Source organism: Anolis carolinensis, chromosome 1 (assembly GCF_035594765.1).
Source record: "Anolis carolinensis isolate JA03-04 chromosome 1, rAnoCar3.1.pri, whole genome shotgun sequence".
Classification (NCBI taxonomy): domain Eukaryota; kingdom Metazoa; phylum Chordata; class Lepidosauria; order Squamata; family Dactyloidae; genus Anolis; species Anolis carolinensis.
In genome coordinates this window covers 195,299,874-195,320,058 of record NC_085841.1, presented here as the reverse complement: position 1 = coordinate 195,320,058, position 20,185 = coordinate 195,299,874, and the positions used below count along the sequence as shown (strand labels likewise).

The 20,185-nt window shown below is 42.4% G+C and overlaps 1 protein-coding gene and 1 long non-coding RNA gene across 2 annotated transcripts in view; one reads left to right on the top strand and one right to left on the bottom strand.

The window, feature by feature from the left end:
• znf804a (zinc finger protein 804A) overlaps positions 1-11,849 on the bottom strand; it is a 266,577-nt gene extending 254,728 nt beyond the window's left edge. The window contains exon 1 of the mRNA XM_003223913.3: positions 11,092-11,849. Within this exon, the coding sequence (XP_003223961.1) occupies positions 11,092-11,202 (111 nt within the window). The 5' untranslated portion in view covers positions 11,203-11,849. The remainder of the gene's footprint in view (positions 1-11,091) is intronic.
• Positions 11,850-13,628: 1,779 nt separating this feature from the next.
• LOC134293975 (uncharacterized) lies at positions 13,629-19,798 on the top strand. The gene is made up of 2 exons (XR_010000942.1): positions 13,629-15,810; positions 19,058-19,798. It is a non-coding gene; the product is annotated as an uncharacterized LOC134293975 (long non-coding RNA).
• The last annotated feature ends 387 nt before the right edge of the window (positions 19,799-20,185 follow it).

Here is a 20,185-nt window from a genome sequence, read left to right as displayed (position 1 = left end):
CCATTAATGAAGCAATTCGCCATAACGAGAGAAAAAACTCCATTTCCCAGAAGCCTTAGCAAGCCAATCAAAGTGGAAGGAAGAAGGACAGGGAGGCGTGGCCATCGATCTGCTAACATTTTAAAAAAATGTTGCTTCAGAAATCCCCAAAAATCAGTGGATGGGTCAAACATTATGAAACTTGATAGGCTAAGAGTACTTAATTTTTGCTTCCATTCTGGCAAATTTCATCATAATAGCTTTCAAAATGCAGGAGAACGAAGCCTCTGAATATTGACCATTTATAAAAGCATTGGGCTGAAGCAAACGTTTCTCCAATAGTACTATGCCCACTTGCAAACTACAATTCCCAGGTGTTCCAGGCCCTCTCTCCTCTTAACATTCCCCACCCCCTTTTGTCCTCATTTAGAATCATAGCGTCATTGAACAGTAGAGTTGGAAGAGACCTCGTGGGCCATCCAGCCCAACCCCTTCTGCCAGGCAGGAAGACACCATCCAATCCCTCCCAACAGATGGCCATCCAGCCTCTGCTTAAAAGCCTCCAAAGAAGAAACCTCCACCACAGCCCGGGGAGAGAGTTCCACAGCTGAACAGCTCACAGTGAGGAAGTTCTTCCTAATGTTCAGGTGAAAACTCCTTTCCTGTAGTTTAAAGCCATTGTTCAGTGTCCTAGTCTGCAGGGCAGCAGAAAACAAGCTTGCTCCCTCCTCTCTATGACTTCCCCTCACATATTATACATCATGTCTCCTTTCAGCCTTCTTTTCTGCAGGCTAAACATGCCCAGTTCTTCAAGCCACTCCTCATAGGGCTTGTTCTCCAGACCCTAGATCATTTTAGTTGCCCTCCTCTGACCATCTTGACCAAACTTTCACACAGTATGTGAATTCTTGGAAGGTATGAGAAGTTTAGAGAGAAGGAGGGAGGATGAGGTTTGAATTTTGGACTCCAATTGTGGCTTGATTCCCCACTCTGCCACCCACTTGGGCAAGTCACACACTCTCAGCCCAGAAAAGCCAATGAAACAGGAAATAGCACTTTCAAACCAGGAACTAATTTCCTTATTCAGAGGCTGATGGCCATCTGTCAGGAAGGATTTGATGGTGTACTATGATTTCTGTTCCTGGGTGATAAATGTCATTTCCTAATTGGTTCTGTCATAGAAACATGGCAAAATCTATGACACTGCCTGAACTTTGTGCAAGCGACATGGATGGAACATATTATGGTTTGGTCCACCAATTTAACAAAGTTTCAGCCACAAAAACAAAGTTTCTGAAGTAGAACAATGACTTTCACAGTAAAGACAACCCAATGAAACAGGAAATAAGACTTTCAAACCAGGAACAGATTTCTGCAATTATTAAAAAATGGTTTATTATAAAAGCTACGAAAATTCGCCAAAAATCAGAGGATAAGGGAAACGTTCCAAATTTTGGTGAGCTATCAGTGTTAAATGTGTTCTACCACTGTACCAGGTTTGAAGAAGATCACTCAAAAAATGAGGGCGGGAGAGTCCTGTAAAATCTCCCCTCGTGCTGTTTTTTTTGGCCACTGCGCACGCGCGTCCGCCATTAACGAATTAATTTAGAAAATAACGAATTTTCGTTAATTTCGATTTTTTGGGGGGGCAAAATTCGGAAATGACATCAGAAACGAAACGCTGGCGCCCCCTACTTTTGAAACGAGTTTAGAATCAATTTTTTCATGGATCGCTCAAGCCTACTAAAGACTTCCGGTTCTTAGAATCTAAGGAGCCTTCTTATTCCTAGGGACCTTTGTATCTGCCATCTAGTGGCCCAGATATTTTATGGCATCTAGTAAATTAATATGATTCTCCAGGTCTGTGTTTCTCAAACCGCTTCTCCAGATGTTTTGAACTTCAGCTCCCACAATTCCCACAGCTGGTAAGGTGGCTGGGAATCCTGGGAGCTGAAGTCCAAAACACCTGGAGGAGCAGAGTTTGAGAAACACTGCCCTAGGCCATGAAGATGTCAACTAATTCTTTTATGTTAAGCTATATTTAAAAGGATAATCCAAAATGCTAGTTGCTAGGATCCTCTAGAGTGCACACCAATGTTCAGGAATCTACATTTTATATTTCTAGATCTATCACAACCAGAGTGGTTCTTGGGCATCTATGTGTATACACACATAGAATTTCTTTCATTAATGTAACTTTAAACACAGACCAGCATAAGCATCCTTTGCAAAAAGACTAATAAGGTGCAAAAACTAAACATTGTGGATGGCTAAAAATGTCATTTTGGCTTTTATGAAAAAAGACTGGAAAAGGAATGGAGAGGGAACAGACTTAGGGCACATCTACACAGTAGACCACTTACCATGGAGGATCCCCAGATGAACTCTTTGGTGGCCAAATAAAGCACAGAGTTTTGATACGGCCAATAGGCTAATCAATAAAATGTACTACACAGAGCTGATTCAGGGTAATGTGAGATAGGCCATCTTAACACAGTCTTGACCCACATTAACCAAAGTCATGGAATACTCCAAATTCTGACCCAGGATACAGAGTGGCCCACAATTTTGGGCCCATGTAAAAAGTTGGGCCAGTTCCAAGACAGAACCAGCTACAACTCTTTTTACTGCCATCTTATGTTTTCCAAGCACATTGCTTGGAATACTATCCTCTTCCATCCTCTATGTCATGATGATCATGAGGTGTGATATGGACTCTGTCAGTTCGCTGGGGCAACTTAGTGATCGAGGAAGAGGAAGTAAGATGAGGGGGTGATTCTTCCTCTCCCATTTTCCCACTCCCTCGTCATCCCAGCCAATGTCACTTGAAGGAATGAGTGATGGACCAGTAGGACCTGTGTCATGCTCGGATATCCCTGCAACATGAAATAGAAGGGGATGGTAAGGGTGGTTGTCAAGAAACATTGAAGCAGAATCCTTAACTCTTGAAAATCTGTTTTTGGGCCTGTGTATTCAGCCTTTTTTGTTTTGTTTTTTGTTCCTGAGAAGTATTACTTTTCATGCCTGTATGGAAAGCAGCTACTGAACTGTTCTCTTTGTCCTCGAAATAATTATGCCATCGGTATGTCCTAAATGTCCTGATGGCACTTGATCCTCCTGACAGTGGACATTAGTCATGGTCAGCCCTAACTGGTATTTGAATGGGGGAAACACCAAAGAATACTATAATTTTTTGCTATATTTCAGAGGAGAGTAATGACAAACCATTTCCAAGTATCAATTACCTAAGAAAATTGTATAAAATCCATGAGCTCATCAAAGTCAAGAAGCAACAGAGTGAGAGAGAAAGAGAGAGGGTAAGAGATGGTAGAAAACTGTAATTTGTTGCTTTTGGAAAAATTACCAAAAATTGCAAATATGTTTATATTCAAAGAAACAGGAATTTGAGATTAAACAGAAATCAAATGTTAGTAAAGGTGAAACTGAGAGACTTCTACCATTCTTACTAAAAAGTCAAACTAAACATTGCTTTTGAAATTAATAATATTGCCTATTTATGTGCAGTCCATGCAAATTCATTGAAAAGCTCCACTGAAATGAACAGTTTACTTACAAGAGGTGATAGTTGTCAGGAAATGGCATGGCTTTCTGAAGAAGAGAATGTTGACTGTTGCTTGTTTTCCCAAACCAATCACCCTTGAAATGGGTTTTTCACATAAGTAATATCCTAATAAGGGCATTTATTCTGTAACAGAAACTTCTGAAATTGTCTTTTTGTAAGGCTGATATATAGCCGCACACTTATCAGACTGAACAAATCGGAACACAAAATGTCAAGAGCAAAGAAATAAAAAGTCACTGTAGAAGCTTTCAGCATTCATTCCTCTTATTATGCTTCCTACTGTGCTGCCAACAACATATGCTGACACTCCATAAGGTTTTCATTTCCACCTCCAACAGATACAGAAAAACAATATGTACAACAGTTTCTTCAATCCAACCTTAGCAGTTGCCCAAGGTGCTCTCCTATCAGCAGCAAATTGGTCTATGTGCAACTGGCATTCATCCAGGAAATCTAGGCAGCTATTTTGAATTTGCATGACTGCAAGGGCTCTTAATGTCAGCCACTAATGGGCAGATTTGCTGTGATTCAGATGGGAGAATCTTTGAATGGACTGCATTCTAGGATTCATGGTGCCTTACTTCAAACCTGTTTGAAAACATACCAAATCTAAGCCATCGTACCGTCTCTTTTGTGCACACCATAGATGAAAAGGCATCCCAAACAATTTGTCAAACAATAGAGTTAAGAAAATTTTTGTGGGAAATAGCATCAAAGTTTTCTAGAAGGTTCACATCTGGGTCAAGGACTGCAAGTGACATTTGGACAAAGGTTCTGTTTAGTGGCTGTTTCCATAGTGAAAATTTTCAGAATCCACTGCACACTGAAGAAAAGTTAACACACTTCATAGTGATTCATAGACCTGAACCATTAAAGGCAGTAGCACACAGCTTGTAAATGAGAAACTGAAAGTGTCTTGTTCTTCATATGCTAGCCCAGAGGTTGTTTTATTCTCTCCACATTCTGATCAAGCAATCTAACTTCCCTCATGGATGGTCAGGTTCTACAATCAAGTTGACAAGTATGGAGCATATGTGCTCAGGTACTGTGAGATTAAATTGTGGGGTGAGGGTCCTTTGAAAAGGAATCTGTTTCCAAGAAGGTGGGTAGTATTACTTTATGTTTCCAGAATAATCAGAATACAACAATATATTATATTATAATAATAAAAGAAGAATGCATTTTTATAAGAAATGTATGTTCACTGTTTATCTCATAATGGCATACTTTGATTAAAATTTGGAGGGCACAAGGGGACAAATATTGTTGCTTTGGGATTCTGCTTGGGCCTCTATGTCATTCATAACTTGGACAATAACCCTAAAGCCTTCCTGGATTTTTCTTTTTAAAAGCGTGCCTTGGCCATTAAAGGAATACCTACAGTTGTAGGCTCATCTACACTCTATTGCCAAACAAAGTCCTAACTGAAGTTTTAAAAAGTGAGGATGAAGGACAAAGTGCCCGATGGGCTATGTTGCTGAAAGAGTTCCTCCAGATGAATGGCTTGACTAAGGAGAACTACATATTTCATCTCCCATCAATGATCAGTGATAGTGTCATTAATCTTGTGCTGGTTGCAGAGGAAGACACAGTGACATAGCTTCACAGGGAACCTCCATGCATTGGCTTAGGGCCACAAACTACAGTTTTCCCATTCTTGACCTAAACAGTCACAGGGTGCATACACTCTGAAGAACAATAACTGTTTACCACACTTTTACTGCTCTGGTTCCATGCTGGTTAATGCCTTCTTTGCCTCAGTCTTCTCACAAAAAGAAAACTGTCCTCAACCTCAGCAACATGGAGTGGAAGAAGGATTTGGGGAAATCCAACCGCAAATAGGGAAACAAGTCATCCAGGAACATCTGACTGCTCTAAATGAATTCAAGTCTCCAGGGCTGGATCAACTACACCCAAGAGTACTGAGGGAACTAGCAGAAGTTATTTCAGAACCACTGACAATTATCGTTGAGAGTTCTTGGAGAACGGGAGAAGTCCAGGCAGATCGAAGGAGGGCAAACGTGGTCCCTATCTTCAAGAAGGGAAAAAAGGACGACCCAAACAATTACTGTCCGGTCAGCCTCACCGGGAGCCCCCAGTGGAGTAGTGGATTAAAGCCTTGTGACTTGAAGGTTGGGTTGCTGACCTGAAGGCTGCCAGGTTTGAATCCCACCCGGGGAGAGTGCGGATGAGCTCCCTCTATCAGCTCCAGCTCCATGCGGGGACATGAGAGAAACCTCCCACAAGGATGGTAAAAACATCAAAAAACATCCGGGGGTCCCCTGGGCAACATCCTTGCAGACAGCCAATTCTCTCACTCCAGAAGCAACTCAAGTTGCTCCTGACACACACACACACACACACACACACACACACACACACACAAAAGCTTCATCATCCACACTGACGGCACTTCCTCATTCCAGGTCGTAAATTAGTTAATCTTGCCTCCCCACTTTATAAGTGGTACCTTATCTCCTACTTGATAGATGCAACTATCTTTCGGGTTGCTAGGTCAGCAACGAGCAGGGGCTATTTTTTATTTTTAATTGACGGGTGCTCACCCCGCCACGGGCTGGCCTCGAACTCATGACCTCATGGTCAGAGTGATTTAAGGCAGCTGCTCAACAGCTGCGCCACAGCCCGGATTTATATATCTAATGATATATAAATGTCACAATCATCCTACAAGTTATCTCCAAACAACACGGCAATAGAAAAGGTTGGGGCACAGCTTCCTAATGAGAAAGTTAGTAAAGAACATGGAAGTCTGAATTTCCCTTTTGCTTCCATCCTCACCAGACCACTAGAGGGGTCTTCCTATCAGGTGCAGCATTAAACCCCATTACAGAAAAACTCTCCCAAAGACCAAAACACACCATAAAGTTAGTCAAGAAGTGTCAGAGAAGTGAGAAGGATTAGCTACTCAGCAGTGGCCCCTCTTGGCCAGTGAAAAAAACTACACAAACATCAGAATCCAGTAAACCTCAGAAGGAGCAGATGATATAAAGACTTAATAGCATCACTCAGATTTTTCATTGTTCTTTTAACTAGCATAACAGGCTCCTCCACTTCTGATGTCTCCTAGCAATGTATTCATTTTTTCCTGACAACAAAACAGCCTGTCATGCTGAAGTTATTTATATGTTACCAATGTCAAAAATATGTGAATGAAAATTTATTTCTTCTTCAGTGACATGTAGATATACAGATTTTTTTTGAGGGGGGGGGAATAACATAATTCAGGAGGCGAATTATCCATGTTGGAGAGCGGCATGCTTCTCACCTCTACTTTAATCTCTTCACAGAAAAATCAAACCAAGACTTCATAAGCAATATTCTATGTGCAGATGTTATGCCATGCATTCTGGTGGAACTTTAACTTTAACTCTACTTCACACGTCTCACAACTGGCTTTGAATGACAGAGTGAAAATAGGAATGGACTTCATGACTTTGGTACAACCAAAATGTTGCATTTTACTTTTAGCTAATCATTTTCATATTTACAAACTTGTACTTGATTTTTAATAGTACTTAAAATGAACCAATAAGCCTATTTTAAAATGTCAGTGGCTTTTTATTACAAAAAACTAAAATATGCAATGAGTAACAAGGACTAACTTTAAAAAGAAGCAATTTTGCCCTTTTTTCTTGAATAAAGAGGATGCATGATATAATTTGGGGCTGGAGAACTTGTGGACTTCTAGATGTTATTTGGCTCCCATTTCCAGCACCCCCTTGCCAACCTGACTGATGGCATGGGATAATGGAAATTTTGGGAGACCTACTGTTTCCTTGACCATTTCTAATATGAGACCTGCTGGGACAACTCCATGTATAATCTAGAAACAGATAATTTTTCCCAAGGATAATTACTTTATTAATATGCTAAATTATGCAGATTTAATTGATATAAATGGTGGAATAAATCTCACCTGATCTCATTACTTAGTTAACAGTTCTAATCCCTCTGTCCCCATTCTTTTCTTTCTTTTTTTAAAAAAAACATTATGCCCATTCTTTTATATGCCAGAAAGATAAAAGAAAGACATTCAACATTATATAGACTTCATAATTTCATGAAAACCTCAAAATCTCTCTGGTAAGACTTTCTAAATTAAATTATTTTTAAGGACTACGTTTACATCTAGGTTGACTGGCTCTGTGGAATAACATTGCCTTTGCTTTCAAAAAGAAATGAATTTCACTCTTGAGAGTATTAGGCTGTATTATAAGCAGATTTCCCTTATATTACCTTTTAAGAAGACTGCTGAATCACTTTCATTAAATTAGGGGATTTTTTAAAAAAGAAACCACTCCCAAAATGTAGAAACTAAATTAGATCTGAGACAAAGGCCAGCTTTGTCAGGTACCAAATAACTTCAGATCTATGTCTGGACTGAAGAACTGCTGTCCTTTAATACTTTTTAAAAAATAAGGAGCTGAAAAGTATAACTACATACAAATGAGACTTGCTTGTAAACGTGTTGAAAAAATATCAGATAATGAATTTTCAGATGCACTGGATAGTCAAAACATAAGAAATCTAATATATAATAATGTTTTAGAATGTGATAATATATCTACAGATTACACATGTTATTTCACCAAACAGAACTTTGTTGTTACTTTCAGAAGGACATGAGCATGAAAGTGTAACATTTTGCTAAGTGTGTGAGAGACTGCATATTTGAGAATATAACATCTGTGAAAGTATTTGGAACATTATAATGGATGGTAACCCATTTATTTATATCCAATTAGGATTTCAGGCCATTGTAGTTTGTGATCCTATGTACACATTCTTGGAAAGTGTGACTAATTGGTATTCTAGGGACTTGCATCTAGCAATTGTACTCTAAGATCAGCAAGGATTTAGTACCAAAAGATGCCTATAATTTCATAGTAATTAATGCCCAGTATACTCAAAATGATTATGAACTACAATTTATCCAAATGTGGATTAGGACATGTGAGAGCTGCTTATAAGTTGCAGAATTTTGTCAATGAATCGTTCTTGCTATTTTTTTCCTTGAAGAACCCACTAGTCAGTTACATGTTTTACACCATTTCCCCCTTTTTTAATGTCATAGGTTTGTAGTTTTGTGCTTAGTTTAGTTCTGTGCTTCCCACCTCACCTTCAGTTTTATAAAGTATGAATGAACACATAAAATATTTGGAATGATTCTGATATTATTTATACTGACTAGTCTCAAAAATGATATGCACACTTTTCCTATGCCAAAGACATTTAACATACTTGTAAATTACTATTTTAAGGACAAGTTTCAAACATTATGCAATCTCTAAAGATGGCTAAGTAGGCATGTTTAGCTAAAGAGGGGAGATAATCCTACACATAATTCACCATTTACTTATTGGTACAGAAAAGTTTCAGGGTAAAGGGAGATAGGAAAACAATGTATCTCTGTCTTACTTCCAAAAGTGTACCAATACTAGGGAAACTTTTCAAGAATCTCTATCAAACATATTTTGCATGGACTGAGATCCCCTAGAAGCTCACAGTTAAGAGACATCCTCCATCAGATGTGCCATATGAGGGAAAGGTGAGGTTCTTGCCAAGTAAATTCTTCCAGTTGCAGCACTTTTAGACAGTCACATAGAGCAAGCCAGAGTTTAAGAGAAACCAAGTATGTGTTACTCAGAAAAGCAGCCACCCCCATGACTTTTAAGGAGTTAAAGACCTGGTTATTCAAACAGGCATTTGAAAATGTTTAGTAATAATATCCCCTTTAATGTGGGCAAGGTCTTAGTTTTGTAGATATACTCCAGTATTTTGCGCTTTAACTAATTTATGCAATCTATTGAAATTACTGTATTTTAAATGTGTTTTGCACTAATGTTTTACTGTTGATTGTTTAATCTATTTTGCTTGTTTTATCTGTTTTTTTAATTAAATTGTCATTTATTTTGTTTATATTATTTATTGTATTTATTTGTGTTGTTAGCCACCCCAAGTCCTTTCAGAGAGATGGGGCAGGATAGAAATTAAGATGATGATAATGATTACTTATAATTAACCTAACCAAACAGTTGTCATTCTAATGTGTGCAAAAAATAATTGAGATTGGGGAAAGTGAATACTAAATAAAACATTTCAGCAGTCTTCTCATAGTGAACATCTTGGTTGTCTTTAACTCTGAATGCACTAAGAGCCCAAACGTGATATGCCACATCAGGAGTCCCACTGTGCTCAAAGGGCTGACTGCCTTGTGAAAGACATTAAAGCTACAACTTTAAGCACTTTTGAGTCAAATGGATCTCAGTTTAAATGTTGAAGTTGCTTGGCATCTTCCCACTCTCATTGAGAGAGATGTCCTTAACTTGTAGAGTCATCATTTATTGTCAAAAAAAATGCAAGGGGGTTGAATCTGGGTGCTTTCTTTTCCTTTGTAACACACTGGTTCTTATCAGGCAAAGCTCATGGATGAACTGTATGATTAGATCCAGAACTAGATGTGGGATGGATTGGATATCCCACTCTCCTCCTTCCTGGAGAAGTTTGGGGTTTTTTTTAATCATGTCAGAAGCAATCTGAGAATATAATTCAAGTAGCTTCTGATGTCAGAGAATTGGCCGTCTACAGAAATATTGCCCTGGGTATGCCCGGATGTGCTAGGAGGCTTCCCTCGTGTCCCAGTAAGCAAGAGCTGCCAGACAGGAGCTTACCCCGTCTCACGGATTCAAACCAGCAACCTTCAGTTCAGCAACCCAGCCTTCAGGTCAGCAGTTCAGCTGGCACAAGAGTTTAACCCATTGTGCCATAGTGGCACTGGAAAAGTTTGGTGAAGGAATGGAGTTGAGAAAGGCAAATGGTGCAGGTTCCCACTCTCAATAGCAAATGCCTTCCTATGAGACCCAATAAACCAAGCCTAAATGGAATGGCCACCTCTTTTTTCATGTCAGGAACGACTTTTATGATTCTATATGGCCCTCTGTTAGGGGTGCTTTGAATGCAATTTCCTACTTCTCGGCAGGGGGTTGGACTGGATGGCCCATGAGGTCTCTTCCAATTCTATGATTCTATGACTTAAGAAACTGCAAGTCACTTCTGATGTGAGAGAATTGGCTGTCTCCAAGGACATTACCCAGGGGATGTTTGATGTTTTGCCATCCTGTGGAAGGCTTCTCTCATGTCCCTGCATGGGGAGCTAGAGCTGACAGACAGGAGCTCACCCCATTCCCTGGATTCCAACTGCTGAGCATTCCTGCCAGCACAAGGGTTTAACCCATGCACTACCGAGGCTCCATTATGGTCACCTTAGAAAACCCCACTTTGAAGATCACCCAAGGAAGGGGAGATCCCAGCTCTGGACACACTACACATGTTCCTGCGTTCTCTCTTTTCCAGCCTCAGCCAACAAAGAGACTTCAGGCAGAGCAGCCCCGTTTGGAGCTGTCCAGGACCTGACGGTGCTGAATCCAAGGGAGGCATGGGGAAGGAGCGTGGTTGGATAGGGTAAAGCCAAGACATGGATAGAAAAGAAACAGGCGAGCCCTCCTTACCAGAGTTTTGTTGCCGTTCTTGCTGAGCGGACCTCGGAAAACCCCCTTGATGTTGCGAAAGTGCCCATTGCTGAGGTGCGCGGAGCTGATGACGATGTAATAACACTCCATGGGGCAGCCGCCTCGGCCGGGGTTCCCATGCACCCCGGGGCTAGGCTGCCAGCATCGGAGAGGAGAGGCTGGTGAAGAAAGAGGAAGGAAGGCAGGCAGGAAGGAAAGGAGAAGGAGGAGCAGCAGGAGCCCAACTCTGCCTCTTCCCCGGGTTAGCGATGGCAGCAGGAGCCAGCAGGCGTTGACCGCACAACCTGCCTCTCTCTCTCTCTCTCTCTCCCAATCCCCCTCTCGCTGTGTGTCAGAGGAGGAGCGGAAACCTTGTCCTCCTCAGCATCTCGGTGTCTCCGCCGGAGGAGTCTGAGGAGCTGCCGCCTCTGTTATAATAGCGCGCAGCCTTGCCGCTCCATCGCACGGAGCCAATGGCAGGGAGCCACTAGGCTGAGCCTGGGAGCCGTCTGCCGGGGGAGGGAGGGAGGGGAGAGAGAGAGAGAGGAAGAGGGAGGGGGCAGCGGCGCACACAAAGACGCCCCTCCCTTCCCCTCGCTCTCCTCTTTCCCCTCTTCCCTTCCCGAGAGCTTTCGAACACTAACGGGCGGGGAAAGGGGGGCATCCCCATATACCCATCCAAGGAAGAGGAGAGAGAGGGCACTGGAGAACGGAGGCAAGGCAGGCAGGCCAGTGGCTGACGGAGGGAAGCCTCCCTAGCTTCAGCGGCAGGCAGCGAATCCCCGGCGTGTGGCATTGGCGGCTGCTTTCCGCGCTCTCCCCTTGCTCGCTCTCTCTCTCTCTCTCTCTCTCTCTCTCTCTCTCTCTCTCTCTCTCTCTCTCTCTCCCCCCCCCCCCCACCTCAAGGAGAAACTGAGGCACACTCGGGCACTTAGGCCTTATTATATAGATAACTTTTCTGAGTCAGGTATACAGCCTTTGGGTAGGAAGGCTCTCTTTTTTAGGGTGATGGGATCTTCCCCACATCATTTCCCTTCTATCTTTCCTTTGGGGTGTATATTGAGGCTTTGGGGTGTCTTCTGAGGGAAATGTACAGAGAGGCTTGGGGTGTCTGTCTTCAAGGGTATACAGAGGTTTTGGGGTGTCTTCTGGGGATATATGTATAGAGAGAGAGTCTTAGTAGTGTCTTTTGAGGAATATATGTATATAGAGAGAGGGGGGGACTTCGGGGTGTTTGTCTTCTGAGGGAAATATATAGAGGAGGGGGGCTTTGGCGTACCTTCTGTGGGATATATATGTGTGTATGTGTGTGTGTGTGTGTGTGTGTGTGTGTGTGTGTGTGTATATATATATATATATATATATATATATATATATATATGATAGGCTGTGGGGTGTATTTTGAAGAATATATCTATATATATATAAAAGAATGATGGCATCACGGCAGCGGACAAAACAACAAAAGTAAACACCCCACAACCTCGAAAATTGACATCACAACTCCTCATCCACGCCTCTGGGTTGATACAACAAAAAGAAAAGAAAAATAAAGTCCTAATTAGAGGAACAGGAATGATTGTTTTTATCCTATTGCTGCCAGTTAGAAGGCTAAGCTCCTCTCACTTGGTCTCCTAGCAACCCACTAAGCCCAGGGGACCCTTTACCTTAACTAGCACCAATTCCTCAATACTTTATTTCCCATACCACCATATTTCGCCACAGCAACGCGTGGCCGGGCACAGCTAGTATATATATATAGAGAGAGGGGGGGGGGGTTTGGGGTGTCTTTTGAGGAATATACATAATATATATATATAGAGAGAGAGAGGGGGGGGCTTTGGGGTGTCTTCTGAGGGAGATCTATACAGTAGAGTCTCACTTATCCAACATAAACGGGCCGGCAGAAGGTTGGATAAGCGAATATGTTGGATAATAAGGAGAGATTAAGAAAAAGCCTATTAAACATCAAAATAGGTTATGATTTTGCAAATTAAGCACTAAAACATCATGTTATACAACAAATTGGACAGAAAAAGTAGTTAATGCTATGTAGTAATAATTAATTACTGTATTTACGAATTTAGCACCAAAATATCACAATGCATTGAAAACATTGACTACAAAAATGCGTTGGATAATCCAGAACGTTGGATAAGTGAGTGTTGGATAAGTGAGACTCTACTGTATATATATATATATACACACATACACGCACATACATATATATAGAGATAGGGGGCTTTGGGGTGTCTTCTGAGGGATATATATATATATATATATATATATATACACGAGACAGGCTGTGGGGTGTCTTTTGAGGAATATGCATAATATATAGAGAGAGAGACAGAAAGAGAGAGACGGGGGGATTTGGGGGGTCTTTTGAGGAATATGCATTATATATATATATATATATATATATATATATAGAGAGAGAGAGAGAGAGAGAGAGAGAGAGAGAGACACGGGGGATTTGGGGGGTCTTCTGAGATATATATATATATATATATATATATATATATATATATGAGGGGCTGTGGGGTATATTTTGAGGAATATATATATAGAGAGAGAGGGAGGCTTTGGGGTGTTTTATGAGGGAAATATAGAGAGAGAGATTGGCTTTGGGGTGTCTTCTGATATATATATGAGAGAGAGGCTGTGGGGTGCCTTTTGAGGAATAGAGAGAGAAGCTTTGGGGTGTCTCCTGAATGGAATATATATAGAGAGAGAGGCTTTGGGGTTTCTTCTGAGGGAAATTTATAGAGGGGGTGAGAGAGGCTTTTGGGTGTATAACATAAAGGCTTTGGGGTGTTTTCTGAGGAAAATAATAGAGAGAGGCTTTGGAGTTTCTTCTGAGGGAAATTTATAGAGGCGGTGAGAGAGGCTTTTGGGTGTATAACATAAAGGCTTTGGGGTGTTTTCTGAGGAAAATAATAGAGAGAGGCTTTGGGGTTTCTTCTGAGGGAAATTTATAGAGGGGGTGAGAGAGGCTTTTGGGTGTATAACATAAAGGCTTTGGGGTGTTTTCTGAGGAAAATAATAGAGAGAGGCTTTGGGGTCTCTTCTGAGGGGAAGGACTCTATCGCATAGAGCAGTGATTTTCAACCTTCCTAATGCTGTTACTCCTTAATACTTCTCATGTTGTGGTGACCCCCAACCATAAAATTATTTTTGTTGTTGCTTCATATAGAGGTAGGCTTTCTGAGAGAGGCTTTGGGGTGTCATCTGAGGGAAATATATATAGAGAGAGATCCTTTGTGGTGTCTTCCGAGGGAAATGATGTGAGAAGACCCAACCGCCCTCGAAAAAGAGCTTTCCCATTCAAAGGCTGTGTACCTGGCTGACCAAAAGTTATTGCGGGGCGGGGAAGGGCTCTATAACTCGGACCCTCCTCCTACCACGTGACGAGGAGCCACTCTGGCCCCCCTCCCTCGCTTCCCAGCTTTTTGTTAAAGAGGTTGTGAGGCGTCGCCTGAGGAGAGCTTTTTCAGCCTCTTTTTATGCTAGGGGTTTGCTTCGTCTCTTTTACATTCCTAGAAGAAGAAGCCGAGAAGTTGGGTTAGTCAAGGGAAAGAAGGTATGCTTTCCATTGCTAACCCTACCATCTGTCTTAGAAGCCATCCTTCCCAGTGTGAAGCCGAGTTCTCCCCTCGCGGTTGCTTTTATGGCGCTTCGCCCCGCCCCTCTTCCTTGCCACGCCCCTTTTTCCCTCAGCCTTTTCCCCCCCAGGCATTTCCTGCAGCCTCGCGCTAGTGGTTAACCCTTGAAGGGCTGCACCGGGCAGAGCAACGCCCCTCTCTCTCTCTCTCTCTCTCTCGCTCTCTCTCTCGCTCGCTCGCTCGCTCGCTTCATCTGTCTTTTCTGCTGCTGCTGCTGTTGCCGAGCGGACTTTATTGGGTCTAAACGGGTCTCATTAGCAAGCACTTAAAGGGATCAATAGCAGCCAGCGGAAAGCCTGGGGACCATTCCTTCTTCGATGGATTTCCTGAGACTTTTATTTCCTGCTCTCTTTCGCCCCGAAGATGGCTTAATTGGCGGAAGCAGATGGCGGCGCGCGGAACGAGGCTCTTATCAGTTATGGCGGGATGAGTCCGCTTCCATTGCTATGGGCCCCCCTGTGGGGATCCTCTGTTCTAGATATTAGGAACCTTCTCAAGCCTCCTCTATCTAACGTTTTGTGTGTTTATAATGTGTCGTTTATTTCCTGAAGTGTATGTCATTTTTGGTGTGCAAGTTTTTTTTAGCTCTAGGTACTGGATGCAGTGGCTGCAGACCATGTGACTGGTTCAGTAACTGTTTAGAATGCAATTTAAAAGGATGACAGTTGAGGAATGACAGTTGAGGCTTGAGTCTGTTTAAGGACAGAAGCCAGTGTAGGAAGTTAGAAGTCAGTTGAGGCTTGAGTTCCTTGAAAATACACTGTTATAAAAGAGAGCTGTGGTGTTTTGAACTATGGTGTTGGGGAAAAATTCTGAGAGTGCCTTGGACTGCAAGAAGATCCAACCAGTCCACACTCCAGGAAATATTGCCCAGCTGTTCACTGGAAGGAAGGATATTAGAGGCAAAGATGAAGTCCTTTGGCCACATCATGAGAAGACAGGAAAGCTTGGAGAAGATAACGATACTGGGGAAAATGGAAGGAAAACGGAAGAAGGGCCAACCAAGGACAAGATGGATGGATGTATCCTTGAAGGGACTGGCTTGACCTTGAAGGTGATGGGGGTGGCCACGGCTGACAGGAAGCTCTGGCATGGGCTGGTCCATGAGGTCACTTTTTTTCATGTCAGGAGCAACCTGAGTTGCTTCTGGAGTGAGAGAATTGGCCGTCTGCAAGGACGTTGCCCAGGGGACGCCCGGATGTTTTGATGTTTTACCATCCTTGTGGGAGGCTTCTCTCATGTCCCCGCATGGAGCTGGAGCTGATAGAGGGAGCTCATCCGCGCTCTCCCCGGGTGGGATTCGAATCTGGCAGCCTTCCGGTCAGCAACCCAACCTTCAAGTCACAAGGCTTTTATCCCCTAGGCCACCAAGGGCTCCTCAGAAGTGACTGAACTAATAAACAACAACAACAAAAGAGAGCCGTACAGGGCAATATTCCTTCCACACAGCTGAATAAAATCCCACATTATCTGATTTGAGCTGGAATATATGGGCTGTTCCGCACAGCCTTATAGCCCAGAATATCAAGGCAGAAAATCCCACAATATCTGCTTTGAACTGGGTTATCTGAGTCCACACTCATATAATGTGGGATTTTCTGCCTTGATATTCTGGGATATAGGGCTGTGTGGAAGAGCCCTATGGCAGTGTGGACTCAGATAAACCAGTTCAAAGAAGATATTGTGGGATTTTCTGTCCTGATATCCTGGGTTATATGACTGTGTGGAAGGGCCCATAGTTTTGAAGAGACTGTTAAAGATTATAAATTAAAGATACAAACTGAAACATTTTAAAGCTGAACCTGACAAGAAGTATACCTTCAAGTAATGAAGTTGTGAGTAAAACAAACATGGCATTTTAAAGAAGTCGGCTTGGATCTTTGAGCCCTTCCACACAACTCTATATCTCAGAATATCAAGGCAGAAATCTCATAATACCTGCTTTGAACTGGGTTATCTGAGTCCACGCTGCCATATATTCTAGTTCAAAGCAGAAAATGTGAGATTTTCTGCCTAGATATTCTGGGATATATGTAGGGCTGTGGGGAAAGGCCCTGAGTCTGCTGAGAGCATCAAATAAAAACAAGATATTTATGCACCCAGTGATCTTCCATTACCCAATAAACTAAAGGAACACTCTTACAACTCTGCTACACAATATGACATGATCCTAACGGGTCATAATTCAATAGTCCAATACCCTAAGGTTGGCAGTTTAAAGGGCTGCCTAGAAATCAAGGCAACTGATCTTGGAAGATAAGCAGGGCTGGCCTTGGTTAAGACTTGGGTGGGAAACCACCATTCTACACTGTAGAATTAATGCCATGGCTCAATGCTATGGGGATCCAGGGCATTGTAGTTTGAGCCTTCCGCCTTCCCTGCCAGCCAGACTACAACTCCCACAACTCCATTGCATAGAGCAGTGTTTCTCAGCCTTCCTAATGCTGTGACCCCTTACTACAGTTCCTCGTGTTGTGACAATCCCAACCATAAAATTATTTTGTTGCTACTTCATAACTGTAATTTTGTTAGGAATCGTAATGTAAATAGCTGATATGCAGGATGTATTTTCATTCACAGGAACAAATTAGGCACAAATACCGACACCCAAATCTGAATGCTGGTGGGGTCGGTGGGGGATTGATTTTGTCATTTGGAAGTTGTAGTTGCTGGGATTTATAGTTCACCTACAATCAAAAAGCATTCTGAACTCCACCAATGATGGAATTGACCCAACCCCCCCCCCCAAACTTGGCACACAGAACTCTCATGATCAACAGAAAATACTGGAAGGGTTTGGAGGGCAATGGCCTTGAGTTTTGGAAGTGTAGTCCACCTACATCCAGAGAGCACTGTGGACTCAATTATGGATTTGGACCAAACTTGGCACGGATAGGCAATATGCCCAATTGTGAACACTGGTGGAGTTTGGAGAAAATAGACCTTGACATTTGGGAATTGTAGTTGGGATTTATAGTTCACCTACAATTGAAGAGCATTCTGAACCCCACCAAGGATAGAATTGGGCCAAACTTCCCACAGAGAACAGACAGAGAGATCTTTAGCCTTCTCTGCCAAAATATGTGTTTCTGATGGTCTTTAGCAACCCCTCTGAACCCCCTCACAACCCCCCAGGGGTCCTGATCCCAAAGCTGAGAAACACTGGCATAAAGCCATGGCATTTAAAGTGGTGTCAAACTGCATTCATTCTATAGTGCAGATGCACCCTTACATACACATTCAGAAGTCTTAATTCAAGGACTCTGGTGCCTCATTAAGCCCAGCATCCCACAAGATGCAACCATGGCAACTGAAAGTGGAGTACTATCATGGCATTATACAACATGATAGAGCCCTTAGTTTGAACAAAACTTTCTTGGAGAAGATAGATGGAGTGAAAATTGTTGAGATTGTTACCATTTTATTTATTTATTTACCAGTTTTGTACCCAGCCCTTCTCAACCCTGCGGAGGACTCGGAGTGGCTTCAAATATTGGCAACAATTCAATGCCATTAAAACACACAACTGATAAAAACATCTACATTAAAAACCAAGAATTAAAACAAATAAAATCAGTTACATCAATTATTAAAGTCACATAATCCAATGTGGTAGTCTAGGACCATTTCACTATGTAACACGATTTTTGTTCCTGGGTTAGAAATGTTATTGTCCTATCAGTTCTATCCCAAAAACATGGAAAAGGTTTATTAAACTACAAGAACCTTTTTTGCAGGTCACCCCACAGCACAGATTACTATAGTTTCTAGTTTCTGATACAGAACATATACCATTCAGTAGTCTCCATCTGCTCACCCACAGAAAACCGTATTTAATAATCTACGTAGAGCTGATGTGGTCTATCCAATGCAATTTTCTGAATCAGCACCCCAAATAACCCCAGGAACAGGCCTAAAACGAAGACACCAAGCTCCCCCGCTTCCAGCCGCCACATGGAATGGCTCCTCTCAGGGGGAGGGAGGAGGAGGAGAAGCAGCAGTCAGGAGGCTTGTTGCCACACCTTTCATGCACAGCCTCTTCCCTCTTGACATCCCCATTGCCTTGGTACTATAATAAGGTTTTGTGAGACCAGCCGCTCTTGTTGCAACGGTGTAGTAACGGTGGACCATATTTTAATTTTTGGGGACCACCAATGGTCCACAGGAACCACTGTTGTGTATAATGCCATTCTCTCAGCAAGTCACTACATGTAGGGTTAATGCAATTTGACAACACTTTAACAGCCATGGCTCAGTACTTCAGAAGTTGTAATTGAAGTTTGTTTTTTTTATTGTGTCAGAAGTGACTCAAGAACACACTGCAAGTTGCTTCTGGTGTGAGAGAATTGACTGTCTACAGAGATATTGCCCAGGGGATGCCCGGATGTGTTACCATCCTGCTGGTAAAAGCTAGAGCTAACAGACAGGAGTTCACCCCATCTCGCGGATTCAAACCAGCAACCTTCAGGTTAGCAACCCAACTTTTATGTCTGCAGTCCAGCCAGCACAAGGGTTTAACCCAGTGGTTCTCAACCTGAAGTCCCCAGGTGTTTTGGCCTATAACTTCCAGAAATCCCAGCCAGTTTACCAGCTGTTAGGATTTCTGGGAATTGAAGGCCATAAACATCTGGGGACGGGGATGCCAGGTTAAGAACCATTGGTTTAACCCATTATGCCACTGCGGCTCCTTTGTAGTTGCGTGAAGGACCAGCACTTTGTCAGAGAAGGCTAAACACCTTGTAAAACAATTTTGTTTCAATTAATTACTTGTAAGTTCCCAATCCATGCAAACTTCCCTGAAAAGGACTGGCACTAGGTGAAATGTATATTGCTGTATTTGTGTGTATTTGTGTATGTTTTCAAGCTGGCTGTTGATTTATAGCCACCATCATGGGGTTTTCTAAGGCAAGAAGACTCCAGAGGTGGTTTTGTCAGTTTCTTCCTCTGAAATACAGCCTGCTACAGTTATTCCTTGTCGGTCTTCCATCCAAGCATAAACCACAATGATAAAATAAAAAGAGGCAGACTTTATTTTGGCAGAACCTTGCGCACTTTTGCTTTGTTTTAGCCACAGGCGAGACCACCCTCAAAGGCAGGCGTGAAAAGTAAAACCCACACTTCCCTCACTGGAGAAATGCCCTCAAGAAACTCTACCTATTTCTTCTCCCTCGTCTTTTCACCTGGAGGATGGAGCCTCCCGCGAGGATCTCTCCACAAAAAAAACAAAATAAAAACCCCCACAGCAACCCAAACAAAAAAATGTTCAAAAGTTCTAATGCAGGGAAGGAAGGATGGTGCGCCTTGGAATGGAGCTCATTAGGGCTAATGACTGCCAGGAGGGTTTTCGGCTTCGCTGTTGCATTTCCGAGCTATCCACTTGGGGGAGTCGGGGGATTTTTCCCCTTTCAAATAAGAAAATGTTTACCATG